This window comes from Corapipo altera, unplaced genomic scaffold (genome assembly GCF_003945725.1).
Source record: "Corapipo altera isolate COAL_440 unplaced genomic scaffold, ASM394572v1 96, whole genome shotgun sequence".
Taxonomy (NCBI): domain Eukaryota; kingdom Metazoa; phylum Chordata; class Aves; order Passeriformes; family Pipridae; genus Corapipo; species Corapipo altera.
The window spans coordinates 158,656-171,799 of record NW_020884962.1 but is presented as its reverse complement, the minus strand read 5'-3'; the positions used below and the strand labels follow the sequence as shown (position 1 = coordinate 171,799).

General features: G+C 61.7%; 3 protein-coding genes across 5 annotated transcripts in view; 2 read left to right on the top strand and 1 right to left on the bottom strand.

The window, feature by feature from the left end:
- Positions 1 to 1,585: 1,585 nt before the first annotated feature.
- On the top strand, positions 1,586 to 7,311 carry CREB3L3 (cAMP responsive element binding protein 3 like 3). Of its 2 annotated transcripts, none has more exons than XM_027664367.1 (10): positions 1,586 to 2,096; positions 3,089 to 3,204; positions 3,286 to 3,541; positions 3,981 to 4,096; positions 4,645 to 4,773; positions 4,857 to 4,963; positions 5,067 to 5,135; positions 5,237 to 5,321; positions 5,841 to 5,937; positions 6,430 to 7,311. In XM_027664367.1, exons 1-10 carry the CDS (start codon positions 1,871 to 1,873, stop codon positions 6,774 to 6,776), a joined length of 1,548 nt encoding a protein of 515 aa, XP_027520168.1. In that variant the 5' UTR covers positions 1,586 to 1,870; the 3' UTR covers positions 6,777 to 7,311. The 2 variants fall into 2 exon arrangements, with proteins under 2 accessions (XP_027520168.1, XP_027520167.1); XM_027664366.1 differs by having other exon boundaries at positions 1,588 to 2,096; positions 4,642 to 4,773.
- Positions 7,312 to 7,787: 476 nt separating this feature from the next.
- On the bottom strand, positions 7,788 to 12,788 carry SIRT6 (sirtuin 6). 2 transcript variants are annotated; one of them, XM_027664368.1, is made up of 6 exons: positions 12,598 to 12,788; positions 10,145 to 10,204; positions 9,927 to 10,022; positions 9,266 to 9,346; positions 9,035 to 9,158; positions 7,788 to 8,246 (listed from the first exon to the last, which is right to left on the bottom strand). In XM_027664368.1, exons 1-6 carry the CDS (start codon positions 12,756 to 12,758, stop codon positions 7,908 to 7,910), a joined length of 861 nt encoding a protein of 286 aa, XP_027520169.1. In that variant the 5' UTR covers positions 12,759 to 12,788; the 3' UTR covers positions 7,788 to 7,907. The 2 variants fall into 2 exon arrangements, with proteins under 2 accessions (XP_027520169.1, XP_027520170.1); XM_027664369.1 differs by having other exon boundaries at positions 12,618 to 12,720.
- Positions 12,789 to 12,852: 64 nt separating this feature from the next.
- Positions 12,853 to 13,144, top strand: part of ANKRD24 (ankyrin repeat domain 24) — an 18,582-nt gene continuing 18,290 nt past the window's right edge. The window contains exon 1 of the mRNA XM_027664198.1: positions 12,853 to 12,858. Within this exon, the coding sequence (XP_027519999.1) occupies positions 12,853 to 12,858 (6 nt within the window). The remainder of the gene's footprint in view (positions 12,859 to 13,144) is intronic.

Below are 13,144 nucleotides of genomic sequence, written 5' to 3'. Positions count from 1 at the left end.
CGGGGGCGCGCGGGGGCGGGGCCGCGACGGGAGGGGGCGGGGCCTGCAGTGGGCCTATCACCGGCGGGGACGGGCGTGGGGGCGGGGCCTCGCGCGGGTCGAGCGCGGCGGGGACGCGCGGCTCCGGGGGGCGGGGCCTCGGGGAGCCGGGAGGCGGGGCCACAGGACGGGGCGGAGCCACGGGATGGGCCCAGGGCCATAAACGGGACTATTGGGGTGGGAACGAGGGGTCGGGGGGGAGGGACTGGGCCTTCGGGGGCTGCGCCCGGGGGGACGGGGCCAGGGGCGGGACCGCGGACGGGGCCGAGACCATGGATGGGGCAATGGGGGCGTGGCCGGTGCTCCGGGGGGCGTGGCCGAGCCACGGGGGCGTGACCTGGGTCGAGGGGGCGGAGCCTCGTCTGGATTACGGGCAAGGCGGAGGCGGGGCCAGGAGGGGCGGGGCTGAGGGCGATGGAGTCTCGCGAGATCTCGCTGAGTCGGCGGGAGAAGGAGGAGGGGGCTATGGCGGCCTGAGGGGAGGGACCGGCGGGTACCGGGGAGCACCGGCGGTCCTGCTGTGTGGGGGGCGTTAAATAAATAATTAGCGACCCAGCAACGAGCAGGAGCCCCCTCGCCTCTCTCCAACCTGTTCCCTACCCGACTTCGGGACCCATCATGGGGGCGACCCCTCACAGCCCCGGGCGCCCTTTGGCCGGTCCCGGCGGGGCCATAAACCAGGGAGCAGCCGCTGCCCCGTCGGTCAGGGGCCGTGGGGCGGCCGATAAGGGGCCGCGGCCTTGTCCCTGTGCCACGCCTGGGGCAAACGGAGCCTTAGTCAGCGCAGGCCCCTCCCTGCGCCCGGGAGCCCGGGATCGGGGGGTCCGGGGATCCCGGGGGGTTTGGGGATCCCGGGGGTTTGGGGATCCCGGGGGTTCCGGGTGTCCTGGGAATCTGGAGGGGAAAAGCTCATGGAGGGGACACGGGTGATAAAGTTGTGCTGACGGCCCCTCACCGTGTTCAGCCCTAAACACCCATGAGGGAATCATGGAGTCATGCAATGGTTTGGGTTGGAAGGGACCTTAAAGCCCATCCAGTTCCACCACCTGCCATGGGCAGGGACACCTTCCACTGGCCCAGGTTGCTCCAAGTCCCGTCCAACCTGGCCTGGGACACTTCCAGGGATCCAGGGGCAGCCACAGCTTCTCTGCCCAACCTGTGCCAGGGCCTCACCACCCTCCCAGCCAAGAATTCCTTCCCATCTAAATTTCCCCTCTTTCACTTTCAAGCCATTCCCTGTGTCCTATCCCTCCATCCCTTATGCAAAGTCCCTCTCCAGCTCTCCTGGAGCCCCTTCAGACCCTGGAAGGAACTCTAAGCTCTCCCTGGAGCCTTCTCCTCCAGCCTGCCCTTGGACACTTCCAGGGCTGGGGCAGCCACAGCTTCTCTGGGAATTCCATTCCAGCCCTTCACCACTCTCCCAGGGAAGAATTCCTCCCCAGTATCCCATCCAACCCTGCCCTCTGGCAGTGGGAAGCCATTCCCTGTGTCCTGTCCCTCCATCCCTTGTCCCAAGTCCCTCTCCAGCTCTCCTGGAGCCCCTTCAGGCACTGGAAGGTCACTGAGGGTAACTGAGGCAGGGAGGGCTCAGGCAGCAGAGCCCCAGCCCAGCCCTGGCCACAGGGAGCTGAGGGGCCCAAGGTTTGTTTTGCTGTCCCCCGGATGTTTTCCCCAACGCCCACCAAATGTGATCTAACACCGAGACTCCTGCCTGAAAAAAAAGGGAAATTGTCCCCAAAAGTGGGTGAAGGTTCATGGGTAATTATAGCACCTGGACTTCGCTCTCCAGCCCCGGCCCCTCCTGCCCTGCTTGGCAAGGGAGCACAAAAACATGTGGCTAATGAGTTACTGGTCCATTCCCTCCCATCACATCCCGCCGGCCCCGGCCGGGGATATTTCGCAATCCAGGACGTTATTTCTGTGCAGTTGGAGTTTAAACTTTGCCACTCGGGTCAGGGCATCACACAGGAGGAGGAGGAGGAGGCTGGGCTCGGTGTCCACCCCGCTGCCCTGCGCTCAGAGAGGGTTGAGAGGACAATCTGTGGGATCTCACCCAGGTATGGCCCTCAGCGGGTCCCACGGGACCATCAGGGTGGAGGGTGAAGGACAGGGCACAGTAAAGCCCCCCCCGTGTCTGGGTTGGCCAGATGGATGTCCCAGTAATGACACTGTCCCCAAACCTGGCTTGGAGGACACTTGAGTCAGGGGTTAATTGGTTGGGTGGTGGGTTGGGTGGTTGGGTGGTGGGTTGGGTGATCAATCAGTCAGAGAGTTGACTGGTCAGTCCACTGGTCAGTGCGTTGGCTATTTGGTCAGTCCATCCTTTGGTCACTTGGCCACCAGGTTGACCATTTGGACCGTTTCTTGATGGGCTCACTGATTGACTGGTCAACCAGTTGGTCAGTAGGTCAGCTGGTGGGTCAGCTGGTGGGGTAGTTGGGTTGTCAGTGGGTTGATTGGCCACGTGGGCAAGTGGTCAACTGGCCTGGTGGCTCTCTCTGAATCTGGGGTCTTGAGCAGTGCCTGGGGTGGCACTGAGGGACTGAGTCACCTCCCTGGGGCCGAATCCCCTCCCTGGGGCTGAATCCCCTCCTTGGGGATGAGTCCCCTCCCCAGCCTCCTCCCCTCCCCTTCCCACCCAAAATGTTTAACCTGCCCTCCCAGAGTGGTCACCCCCAGGCCAGGGCTGGAGGGGGGAGCTACCCCAGCCCCTCCTGCCCTCGAGGGACCTGAGGGGGGTTGTGCCTGCAGGGAGCCCCTGGCTGGGTCATTCTCAGGAGAAAAATAGAGAATTTGGGAGTTTCAGCAGCTGGAAGGAGCTGGGGGGGCACTGCCATGCCCAGAGCCCCCACACCCTGTTCTCTCCCTCCCACACATGTAGGGCTTTGCCAGCTGTGCCCACATCTGTGCACAGACACCCCCAAACCCGCTCCCTGCTCCCTCCCACTGCCCCACGAGGTGTCCCCAGGCCTGTGCAGCTTGTGCAGGTTGGGGGGGGGACACACGGGGGACAACCAGGGCTGGGCCCTGACGCCGTGTCACCTCCCAGCCATGGCCTCCAGCGTGGACAGCCTGGACCTGCTGGATCTTCTCTTCGACCGCCAGGACGGGATCCTGCGCGGGGTGGAGCTGGGAACGCCGCCGGGAGCCTGGCACGAGGGCAGGGTGAGACCCCCGGGCTGGGGGGCTCCCGTGGGCACCCCGGGGTGACAGTGCCCCGTGGTGATGGGTGCTGTGTCCCCACAGCGTGTCCAGGACAGCGAGGACTTGCTCAGCTCCATCCTGGGCTCCGGGGACTCGGCGTCGGACTCGCCCAGCTGGTCCTCGGCCACCAGTGACAGCGGGGTCTCTGAGGACCCCCCCTCGGACCAGCACGACAGCCCCCCCAGGTGCTGTGACGGGGGTCCCCAGGAGGTCCTGTACCCCTACACCAACCCCTGCCGGGCTCAGCCCATCCCAGCGGGGTCTGGGGTCCTGCAGCCCGAGGTCTCCATCGACCTGGGTGAGCCACACTGGGCTGGGGGCACTGGAGGGACTGGGGGGGACTGGGAGCACTGGGGAGCTGAGAGGGGTGAGGCAGGTGGGGCTTGTGAGGAAATTAGGGAAGCTGGGGGGACTGGAGGGAACTGGGGAGAACTGGGAGGTCTGGAGGACTGGGGAGTGGGGAGAGCTTGGGAACTGGGGTGAACTGGGCAGGCTGGTGTTGGTGGGGGAGGCTGGATGAGGAGAGGGGTTTGGGGGGGCTGAGCAGCACAGGGTGTTGGGGGGCAGCTGGGGCAGCACCAGAGTGGCAGTTTGGGGGGGCAAAGTCGGGGTCATGGACTGGGCAGCAAGTCAGCCCAGCTCTGAGGCTGTGCAGGGGGAGGGTCACCCCCAGGGGAGGGACACCAGGGACAGAGGGGGACACAGGATTGCTCACAGCCCTGCTGTGCCCTCACCAGACATGTGGCACCCTGGGTTCTTCCTGGAGGAGAGCCAGGACCTGCCCGTGGTCTCCCCACCGCCGACCTGTGCCCTCACCGTCAAGGACCTGCTGCTCTCGGGCAGCTCTGACAACGTGAGTCCCTGTCCCTGTGTCCCCAGCACTCCCTGTCCCTGTCTGCAGCCTTGGCCCCTCCTGGACACTGATCCCTTCCATTCCCATCCCTATCCCTCCCCATCCCCACACTAGGATCCTATCCCTTGTTCCTGGACCACAGTCCCCCCCATTTCTGCCCCATCCCTCCCCATCCCCACATTCCCACCCCATGGTCCCATCCCTTGTCCCTTCCCGGACTACAATCCCCCTCCATTCCTGCTCCCATCCCTCCTCATCCCCACACTTGTCCCCTTTCCCACCCCATGGTCCCATCCTGGACTATGATCCCCCCCCATTCCTGCCCCCATCCCTCCCCATCCCCACACTTGTCCCCTTTCCCACCCCATGGTCCCATCCCTTGTCCCTTCCTGGACCATGATCCCCCCCATTCCTGCTCCCATCCCTCCCCATCCCCACACTTGTCCCCGTTCCCACACCACGGAGAGAGGTTGTCCCTCCCTGGCCCACGACCCCATCCCTGTCCCCACCACAGTCCCCGGGGTGACCATTCCCTGTTCCCACAGCAGCCACAGGCTCCCGGCTCCCTGCTCCGGCCAAACCAGGGCCACTTCCAGGAGCTGGTGCTGACAGAGGATGAGAAGAAGCTGCTGGCGAAGGAGGGGGTGACCCTGCCCACGCAGCTGCCCCTCACCAAGGTGGGTCCCAGCAGGCCTGGGGAGGGTGTGGGGTGGGGGAGATCCCATCTCCAGCATCCCTGACCCCCCCTTGTGTCCCCCAGTACGAGGAGCGGGTGCTGAAGAAGATCCGGCGGAAGATCCGGAACAAGCAGTCGGCTCAGGAGAGCCGCAAGAAGAAGAAGGAATATATCGACGGGCTGGAGAGCAGGTACGGACCCCACCCCTCAGCCTGGGCATGGGGGCACCCCGGGGGGCACAGCCAGCCCCCCCAGCTGTCCCCCTGATCCCAGCCCCTTCTCCCTGTCCCCCAGGATGTCGGCGTGCACGGCCCAGAACCAGGAGCTGCAGAGGAAAGTCCTGCACCTGGAGAAGCAGAACTCGTAGGTGTTCCCGGGGTGGGATGGGGGCAGTTGGGACACCCCCCTCACTCCCAGACCTGCTGGAGGGGCCTGGGGGGCTCACGGGCTCTCCCTGTTCCCAGATCCCTCCTGGAGCAGCTGAAGAAGCTCCAGGCCCTCGTGGTCCAGTCGAGCAACAAGGCGGCGCAGACGGGAACCTGCCTGGCGGTGAGTGGGGCTCCAGCCCCCCGGGATCCTCGGGGTGGGAAGGGGCATCCATGGGTGGATGGATGGAGAGATGGAGTCCCTCCATGTGCTAAGGCAGAGGGATAGATGCTCCAAGGTTGGAGGGATGGATGGAGACAGGGATGGGTGAATGAAGGGATAGGGGGAAGCAGGGAGGGATGGATGAAGGGAAGGAAGAACACAAGGACAGATGGATGGATGGATGGATGGATGGAGGAAGAGAGGGATGGAGGGTGGGGATGGGTGGGTGGATGGATGAAGGGATGGATGGAGAAAGACAGGGATGGATGGATGGAGGCAGGGAGGGATGGATGAGGCAGGGAGGGATGGATGAGGCAGGGATGGGTAGATGGGTGGAAGTGCACTGGCAGGAGCACATGCACCAGGAGGGATGGAGGGATGGACACAGTCCTGGCTCTGCCATCAGCCCCTCCCTGGGAGCTGTGTCCCAGCCCCTGGTCCCCCTCCACTGCTGTGTGGTGACATCCCCTCTGTCCCCAGGTCCTGCTGCTCTCCTTCACCCTCATCGTCTTCCCCTCCGTCAGCCCCTTCGCCCCCAGCAAGGCCGAGCCCAACGGCGACTTCAGGCCAGTGCGAGGTGAGGGCTGAGCTGGGCTGTGCCAGGCTGAGCTGGGACTGTGCTGAGCTGGGCTGAGCTGGAGCTGTGCCAAGGCTGAGCTGGGCTGTGCCAGGCTGTCCTGGGACTGAGCTGGGCTGAGCTGGGGTTGTGCTGAGCTGTGCTGAGCTGGGCTGTGCTGAGCTGGGGCTGTGCCAAGGCTGAGCTGGGCTGTACTGGGGCTGTGCCAGGCTGTCCTGGGACTGTGCTGGGCTGTGCTGGGGCTGTGCCAGAGCTGTGCCAAGGCTGAGCTGGGCTGTGCTGGGGCTGTGCCAGGTTGTCCTGGGACTGAGCTGAGGCTGTACTGGGGCTGAGCTGGGCTGTGCTGGGGCAGTGCCAGTCTCAGCTGAGACTGTGCTGAGGCTGAGCTAAGGCTGTACTGGGGCTGAGCTGGGCTGTGCTGGGGCAGTGCCAGGGCCGTGCCAGGCCCTCGGGTCCCAGCCCAGGCCCTGACCCTCGCCCCGTGGCGCTCAGTTTTCTCCAGGTCGCTGCACAACGCGGCCGCCTCCCGCGTGGTTCACAGCCAGCCCCAGCCCGGGGACGAGCAGCCCCGGGAGCCCCTGTGGTCGGAGCCCCCCGAGACCCTGCACGAAGCTTTCAGTGGCCACACACACCTGGACAAAGTGTCCCTCAGGAACAAAGTGTCCCTCGGGAATGACACGGCGGCACTGGCCCCCGAGGGGCTGAGCCGCGGGGCCGGGGCCGGCACGGACGCCGTGCCAGGGGACAGCCCCACGTCACACCAGAGCCTGGCAGCGCTGGCCTGGTCCAAAGCTGGGCACGGCCACCCCGCCGGGCTGGAGCCAGAGGAGGAGCTTTAGCAGCACCCAGGGACCACGGGGGACGCCACGGGGTGACACAGCACCTCATCCCCTCCGGGACGAGCCCTCGGGGTGACCCCTCCGGGACGTGCCTCCAGCTGCTGGACCCGCTCGGCTTTGCTTGTGCCTGGGAACTGGGAAGAGGAGATCGCTTCCCATCGGCCTTACTGGGAGGGAAGGGGCTGCTCCTGCCCCCTGGGTGCACTGGAAGTTGTGGAAGGGATGAGGGGGTCGCTCAGGACGGGGCTGAGGGAGCGGGAGGGGCCCTGGGCTGGTTGGTTTTGCTGATGGTGCAACTGGTTGGTTTTGTTCTTGGGTTTGTTTTGGTGGTTTTTGGTTTTTTATATTTTTATTTTCATCTCTAAATACAAGTTATTTTGGAAAAAAATCCACCTGATTTAATTTAAGAGAGGGTGATCCACAAGGTTTCAAGGAGCCTTGGGCCAGGGGGGACCTCAAGCCCAACTGCCTTGAGGCAAAGGGGCCCAGGAGAGATGGGACATGTGGCCAGGCCCAGTGGGACACCAGGGTACATCCCACAGCTCCCAGCCCTGTGTCCAACTGGGATCCAGCCAGCACCAGTCCCTTTCCATGGCCAAGTGACATGGAATCAGAGAATTATGGAACAGTTTGGGTTAGAAGGAACCTTAAAGCCCATCCAGTTCCACCCCTTGCCATGGGCAAGGACACCTTCCACCATCCCAGGTTGCTCCAGGCCCTGTCCAACCTGGCCTTGGACACTTCCAGGGATGGGGCAGCCACAGCTTCTCTGGGAAAATCCACACCCCCCAGTCTGTGAGATGGGCACAGCCAGGACCTGGTGGCAGCTCATCCCAACCACCACCCGGTGCCAGCTGTCCCAGTGATCCCATGTCACCATCCCAGTGCCCAGACCCCACATCCTTCTGCTCCCCGAGCTCCAGCTGTGCCCCACAGCTGCCTCCTCTCAGGAAAGGAACCGGGAGCTTTGGGACACTTGAAGGAGCGACGCCCTTCCCAAGCCCCGCCGCGTGTGCTTCAAGTGTGTTTAATACTTACATAAAAAAAGGGACAATATTTAAGGGTATAAAAAAAAAGTCGGTAGGAAAAGCGGCACAGACGAGTGTCTGGAGAGGGGGAACAGTCCGGGGCTCAGCTCAGGAGAGGCTCCACCTTCACCTTCTTCACCGGCGGCAGCCCCGTGTCCGGGCTGGGACACTCCTGCTTCAGCCCCTCGTGGTGCTCCACTAGCCCCTTCCCGGGACACGGCGTATTCCCGGGACACGGCATTCCCGTGCCGTTGTGCTGGGAGATGGGCTCCTCCTTCAGCCACTTCCCGGGGGATGTGAGGAGCTGCTCCGGCCTCGGCAGCTCCGCGCTCTCCACCACCACCGGCCCCGTCCACTCGGGCACCTCCAGCCCCAGGAGCTTCATCAGCTTCGTCATCACGTCGTCCACGTAGGCGTGGATGCGCAGGTCGGCCTGTCTGTCCTGGGGTGGGGACACACTGCTGGGGACAAAGGGCCCCTCCCAGGGACACCAGGAGATGTCCCCAGGGCGTCACGCCCCGGGGACACGCCCGGACACCGAGACAGAGAGCAGGGACAGGGTGGGACGGGGACAAGGGGAGTGATAATCCCAGGAAATCTGGGTGGTAAAGATTTTGGATAATTGGGGCACTGAAATCAGGGCTGAGCAGGAACTGGACCTGTTGAACTGGGGGAGGTTTAGGCTGGATCTCAGGGAAAGGTTCTTCCCCCGGAGGGTGGTTGGGCACTGAACAGGCTCCCCAGGGTTTGGTCACGGCCCCAAGGCTGCCAGAGCTCCAGGAGGGTTTGGACAACGCTCTGAGGGACAGGGTGGGACCACTGGGGTGTCTGTGCATGGCCAGGGGTTGGACTCGATGATCCTGATGGTCTCTTCTAACTCAGCATATTCCATAATTTCACTGGGCTTTGATTCACCAGAGGATACATCAGGCTTTGGGCTGAGTTTTTATTCTGCTCTTAAAACTTGCTTGGAAAAGTTTAGACAGGGCTTGGAGCAACCTGGTCCAGTGGAAAGTGTCCCTGCCCATGGCAGGGGGTGGGACTGGATGAACTTCAAGGTCCCTTCCCACCCAAACCAGTCTGCAGATTTACCTGCAATTTCTAAGTGTTTATCTGGAATTGCAGGTTTAACTCCCACCTGGGAAGGGACAGGGACAAACCTGGGCTGGGCCTGGGGGAGGTGACACGAGGGCAGAGGAGCAGCCCAGGGTGCAGAGGACGCTCACTCACGTGTTTGGTTGCCTGTAGGTTGACTATGACCAGCTTCCCTCCTCTCTTCTTGGTGATCAGCGGGAGGTTCCCGCTGGGTTTGATCTGCAGGGAAGTCCCAAGGGTGACAGAGAGATCGGCTTTCCTGCGGGGAGGAGGAGACAAAACTCCAGAACCACGGGATGGTTTGGGTTGGAAGGGACCTTAAAGCTCATCCAGTTCCACCTCCCACTCCCCAGGGTGCTCAGTCACCTGCAGGCTTCATCTGCCAGCGTGAGGTCACGGTCGGGCAGGGAATCTTCCCAGTCCAGGATAGTGTCTCGTAACTTCCCTCTGGAAAACACACACAGGGACCAAGTTTTCCCCTGCCAGGCAGGAACAGCAGAGCTGCCCTGGCAGAGGTGACAGTGACCCAGCCCCTTGTCCCAGTGATGTGAGACCTTTCTGCACCCTCAGCTGCTTCTCCTAACCCTGAGGCACTGCTGGCCACTCCAAGAGATCCCTGCCATCGCTCTCTACAACTCCCTGACAGGAGGGGGGAGCCAGGGGGGGTTGGTCTCTTCTCCTAGGCAACCATCAGCAAGACAAGAGGGCTCAGTCTGAAGCTGTGCCAGGGGAGGTTTAGGTTGGAGATTAGGAAGAATTTCTTTGCAGAGAGGGTGCTCAGCCATTGGAATGGGCTGCCCAGGGAAGTGGGGGATTCTCCAGCCCTGGAGGTTTTTAAGATGAGACTGGATGTGGCATCAGTGCCATGGGCTGGGAACCACAGCGGGGTTGGATCAAGGGTTGGATTGATGATCTTCCAACCCAGCTGATCCTATGATCCTATGATTCTCTGATTCCATGATCCCTGCCATCCCACATCCAGTATTCCAGCAGGGATCCAGCCCCACCTGCAGGGCCCCAGCCCTACCTGCAGGCCCTCAGCCCGCGGGCCTTGGTGACGCTGCAGAGCCGGCCGGTGGGTTTGAGCCCCATGCTGCCCACCACGGCATCCCTCACGTACTGCCTGTGGAGACACGGATCCACTCAGGGCCCAGCCCCTCAGGGAAGGGCTGGAATGTCCCCCCCCGACGTGGAAAACCCCACCAAGTCGCCCCCCCTCACCCCCCAGGCTCGGGGCACACGTACTTGCCGCATTTCACGCACTCTTCCACAAACATGTTCCCGTGGAGCTCAGCCAGCTTGTCCCTGTGGGAGAACGGCACAGGTGAGGTGGGAAAGGGGTGGAGAGCCCTGGAGCAACCCCCCTCCCTTCCTCACCAGGGCCCTGTAGCTCAAGGGCTTCCCTGCATTCCAGCTCTGGTGGGTTCATCTCCCCCAGGCCACCACAGCAGGGACGGAGGAGGGACAGCATGTCCTGGCTTTTTAATTGGAATGCTTCCACCTGCAGCATCGATTCCAGCTCCTGATCCAGCTCAAATCTCTGCTCCTGGTAGCACCTGGATCTTTGCTTTCCTCAGCACCTCTCTATCCCTGTGCCATCCCAGCCCTCTGAAACTCGTTTGGCCTGAAAAGTCCCCTGGAGGTTGGTGCAGAAGCCAGAGGGAAACACAGCCACGCTCTGCCTGTGCTCCTCCAAACCCCACAACTCCTGGGAACCTCCTCCAGGGGGGATGAGACAGGACTGACTTGATTTCCCCCCGTTTGGCCCCAGTTCAGCGGCTCTTGCTCAAGCACAGGCTTTGTTGGGGTGGCAGAGCTGGGCTCAACTGGAGTTCTGTCCTTATTCCCTATTCCTTTTCCCAGGGCTGTTCAGTTCAAACAGGCAAAGGTGGTGCTGGGAGAAGGACTCGGGGGCTTTTAATCCCAGGAAATCCCCCCTGGAGGCAGCTCTGCTCAGCCAGAGATGGTTCAAGGTATTTGTGAGAAGCATCTTCTCCAAGACTCCTTCATGATCCTCATTCTCATCCCCACTCGTGGAATCCCAGGATGGTTTGGGTTGGAAGGACCTTAAAGATCATCCCATTCCAACCCCTGCCATGGGCAGGGACACCTCCCACTAGCCCAGGTTGCTCCAACCTGGCCTTGGACATTTCCAGGGATAACAGAATATCCTGAGTCGGAAGGGACCCCCAAAGATCATCAGTCCAACTCCTGGCCCTGCCCAGGACACCCCAACAATGCCACCATGTCCCTGAGAGCGTTTTCCAAGGCCTATTTCCCTTTTCCCATCCTTGTTTCCAAGGGCATCCACAGATTCTCTGGCAAACCTGTTCCAACACATCAGCATAAAACCCCCAGAGGTCTGAACGTCAGTCCCGGACACTCAGCATCTTTCAAGCCTCAATGCCTCCCTTCCTTTTATTTTCTGCTGCTCTCCCCTCCCCTTCCCAGGCAGCTCCGAGCACTTTTCCCTCCCACAACAATCCCTGGCTGCTCTTAAGTGCCGGGAATGGGTTTTATAACGGGCTGGAGTTGGTGAAGGGCGAAGCTCCGGCTGTCACAAGGGCTGGGGGGAGAGGCAGGTTCCTTTGAGGACATCTTTGGAACAGCCACTCCAGTTCCCCCCCCCCCCAGCAGGGACTGGAGCTCTGGTACCCTCAGCTCTTGCATGTCGCAGTTCCCTGCAGAGGGAATTCTCGGAATCCTCGGGAATCCTCCGTGGGATCCCGACCTCGCCGCCGGGGAATCGGAGAGCACCGGTAAGTCAGAGCAGTTCCAGCCACGGGACCTTCCCTCTGTCTCTTTTCTCTTGGAGATTCCCAGATTTATTGAGAGGCCAAATGCTCGTTAAGGCTCTTTGGGGCCCAGCACTGGTTTTATTGGAATTTAATGGAAGCAAATTGAGGCAGCCCAGGATCCAGCGCTCCGAGAGCTCCGGCAAACTGGGGCGAGACACGTCTCTGCACCCAGAGCCATTCCAGGTGTTCCCATCCTCCCTCCTGTGCCTCCACCCCTCTGGATGGGTATGGAGAGGGTGGAAAGGACCCTGAGCTGTTCCCAGGAGCATGCGTCCTGCTTGGATCCAGATTCCCACCCCCAGGGCCCTGATCCCTCAGGGAGCACCAACAGCTACAAACACCACGACCTGGATGAAGCTTGGAGCAACCTGGGATAGGGGAAGGTGTCCCTGCCCAGGGAAGGGGTGGAACTGGATTGGGCTTTAAGGTCCCTTCCAAACCAGTCTGGGATTCCCTGATTCCATGATGTGGCACAGGAGAGCAGCAGGGTTAGATGGGATATTGGGAAGGAATTCCTCCCTGGAAAGGTGGGGAGGCCCTGGCACAGGTTTTCCCAGAGAAGCTGTGGCTGCCCCATCCCTGGAAGTGTCCAAGGCCAGGTTGGAGCAACCAGGGATAGTGGAAGGTGTCCCAGCCCATGGCAGGGGGTGGGATGAGATAGGATTTAAGGTCCCTTCCAACCCAAACCATTTGGGGATTCTACAATTCCACGACCTGTTTTTCCTTTGCACAAGAAGCATTTCCAGGGAGCACCAACCGAGGACGACTCCATCACCCTCTGGATTCGAACCACAACCTCTAAATTCCAGCTGGTTCATCCCCTTCCAGCTTTCACTCCCCCTATCAGATTCCTTGGGAATCAAATCCCTTCCACGGGGCCGGGAAAGGCAGGGGCAGTACCGTGGGAATCCCGAACGCACGTGCAGGCCATCCACGTTCTGGCTGACCAGGAATTTCAGGATTCCGACTCTCTGCAGCCCCAGCAGCGCCATGTGAGTCTTGGAGGGCCTGGCATTCTCAAAGGTGGTGTCGAATTTTGGGGAGAGCCCTTTCTCTTCCATAGTCCAGACACCATTGGGGCCCCTGCAGCCACGGGAAAGGGGGAAAAGGGAGAGCTCAGGCCCCATCCGTGTGGGATGAGCCAGGCCCTGCGGAATGGAGGTCATGGACCACCAGGATTTCGGTGGTTGATGCAAGCAGAGCACATGGGGGGATTTTGTGGGAAGGGATGAACATCAGGGAGGTGTGAAAAAGGTGTTCACAGCTGGATCCAGGACTGATGGATGGATGGATGGGTGGATGGATGGATGGATGGATGGATGGATGGATGGAGGGATGGAGGGATGGATGGATGGGTGGATGGATGGATGGATGGATGGAGGGATGGATGGATGGATGGAAGGATGGAGGGATGGATGGATGGATGGAAGGATGGAGGGATGGAGGG

Bases quoted from the DNA above. Each gene is read 5' to 3' on its own strand.
- CREB3L3 (XM_027664366.1), top strand. From the start codon at position 1,871: ATGTGGCTAATGAGTTACTGGTCCATTCCCTCCCATCACATCCCGCCG. The intron at 3,542-3,980 runs GTGAGCCACACT...TGCCCTCACCAG, and splicing joins CGAGGTCTCCATCGACCTGG to ACATGTGGCACCCTGGGTTC. The intron at 5,322-5,840 runs GTGAGTGGGGCT...CTCTGTCCCCAG, and splicing joins AGACGGGAACCTGCCTGGCG to GTCCTGCTGCTCTCCTTCAC.
- SIRT6 (XM_027664368.1), bottom strand. From the start codon at position 12,758: ATGGAAGAGAAAGGGCTCTCCCCAAAATTCGACACCACCTTTGAGAAT. The intron at 10,023-10,144 runs GTACGTGTGCCC...GTGTCTCCACAG, and splicing joins GAGTGCGTGAAATGCGGCAA to GCAGTACGTGAGGGATGCCG. The intron at 8,247-9,034 runs GTGAGTGAGCGT...TCCCCACCCCAG, and splicing joins ACCTACAGGCAACCAAACAC to GACAGACAGGCCGACCTGCG.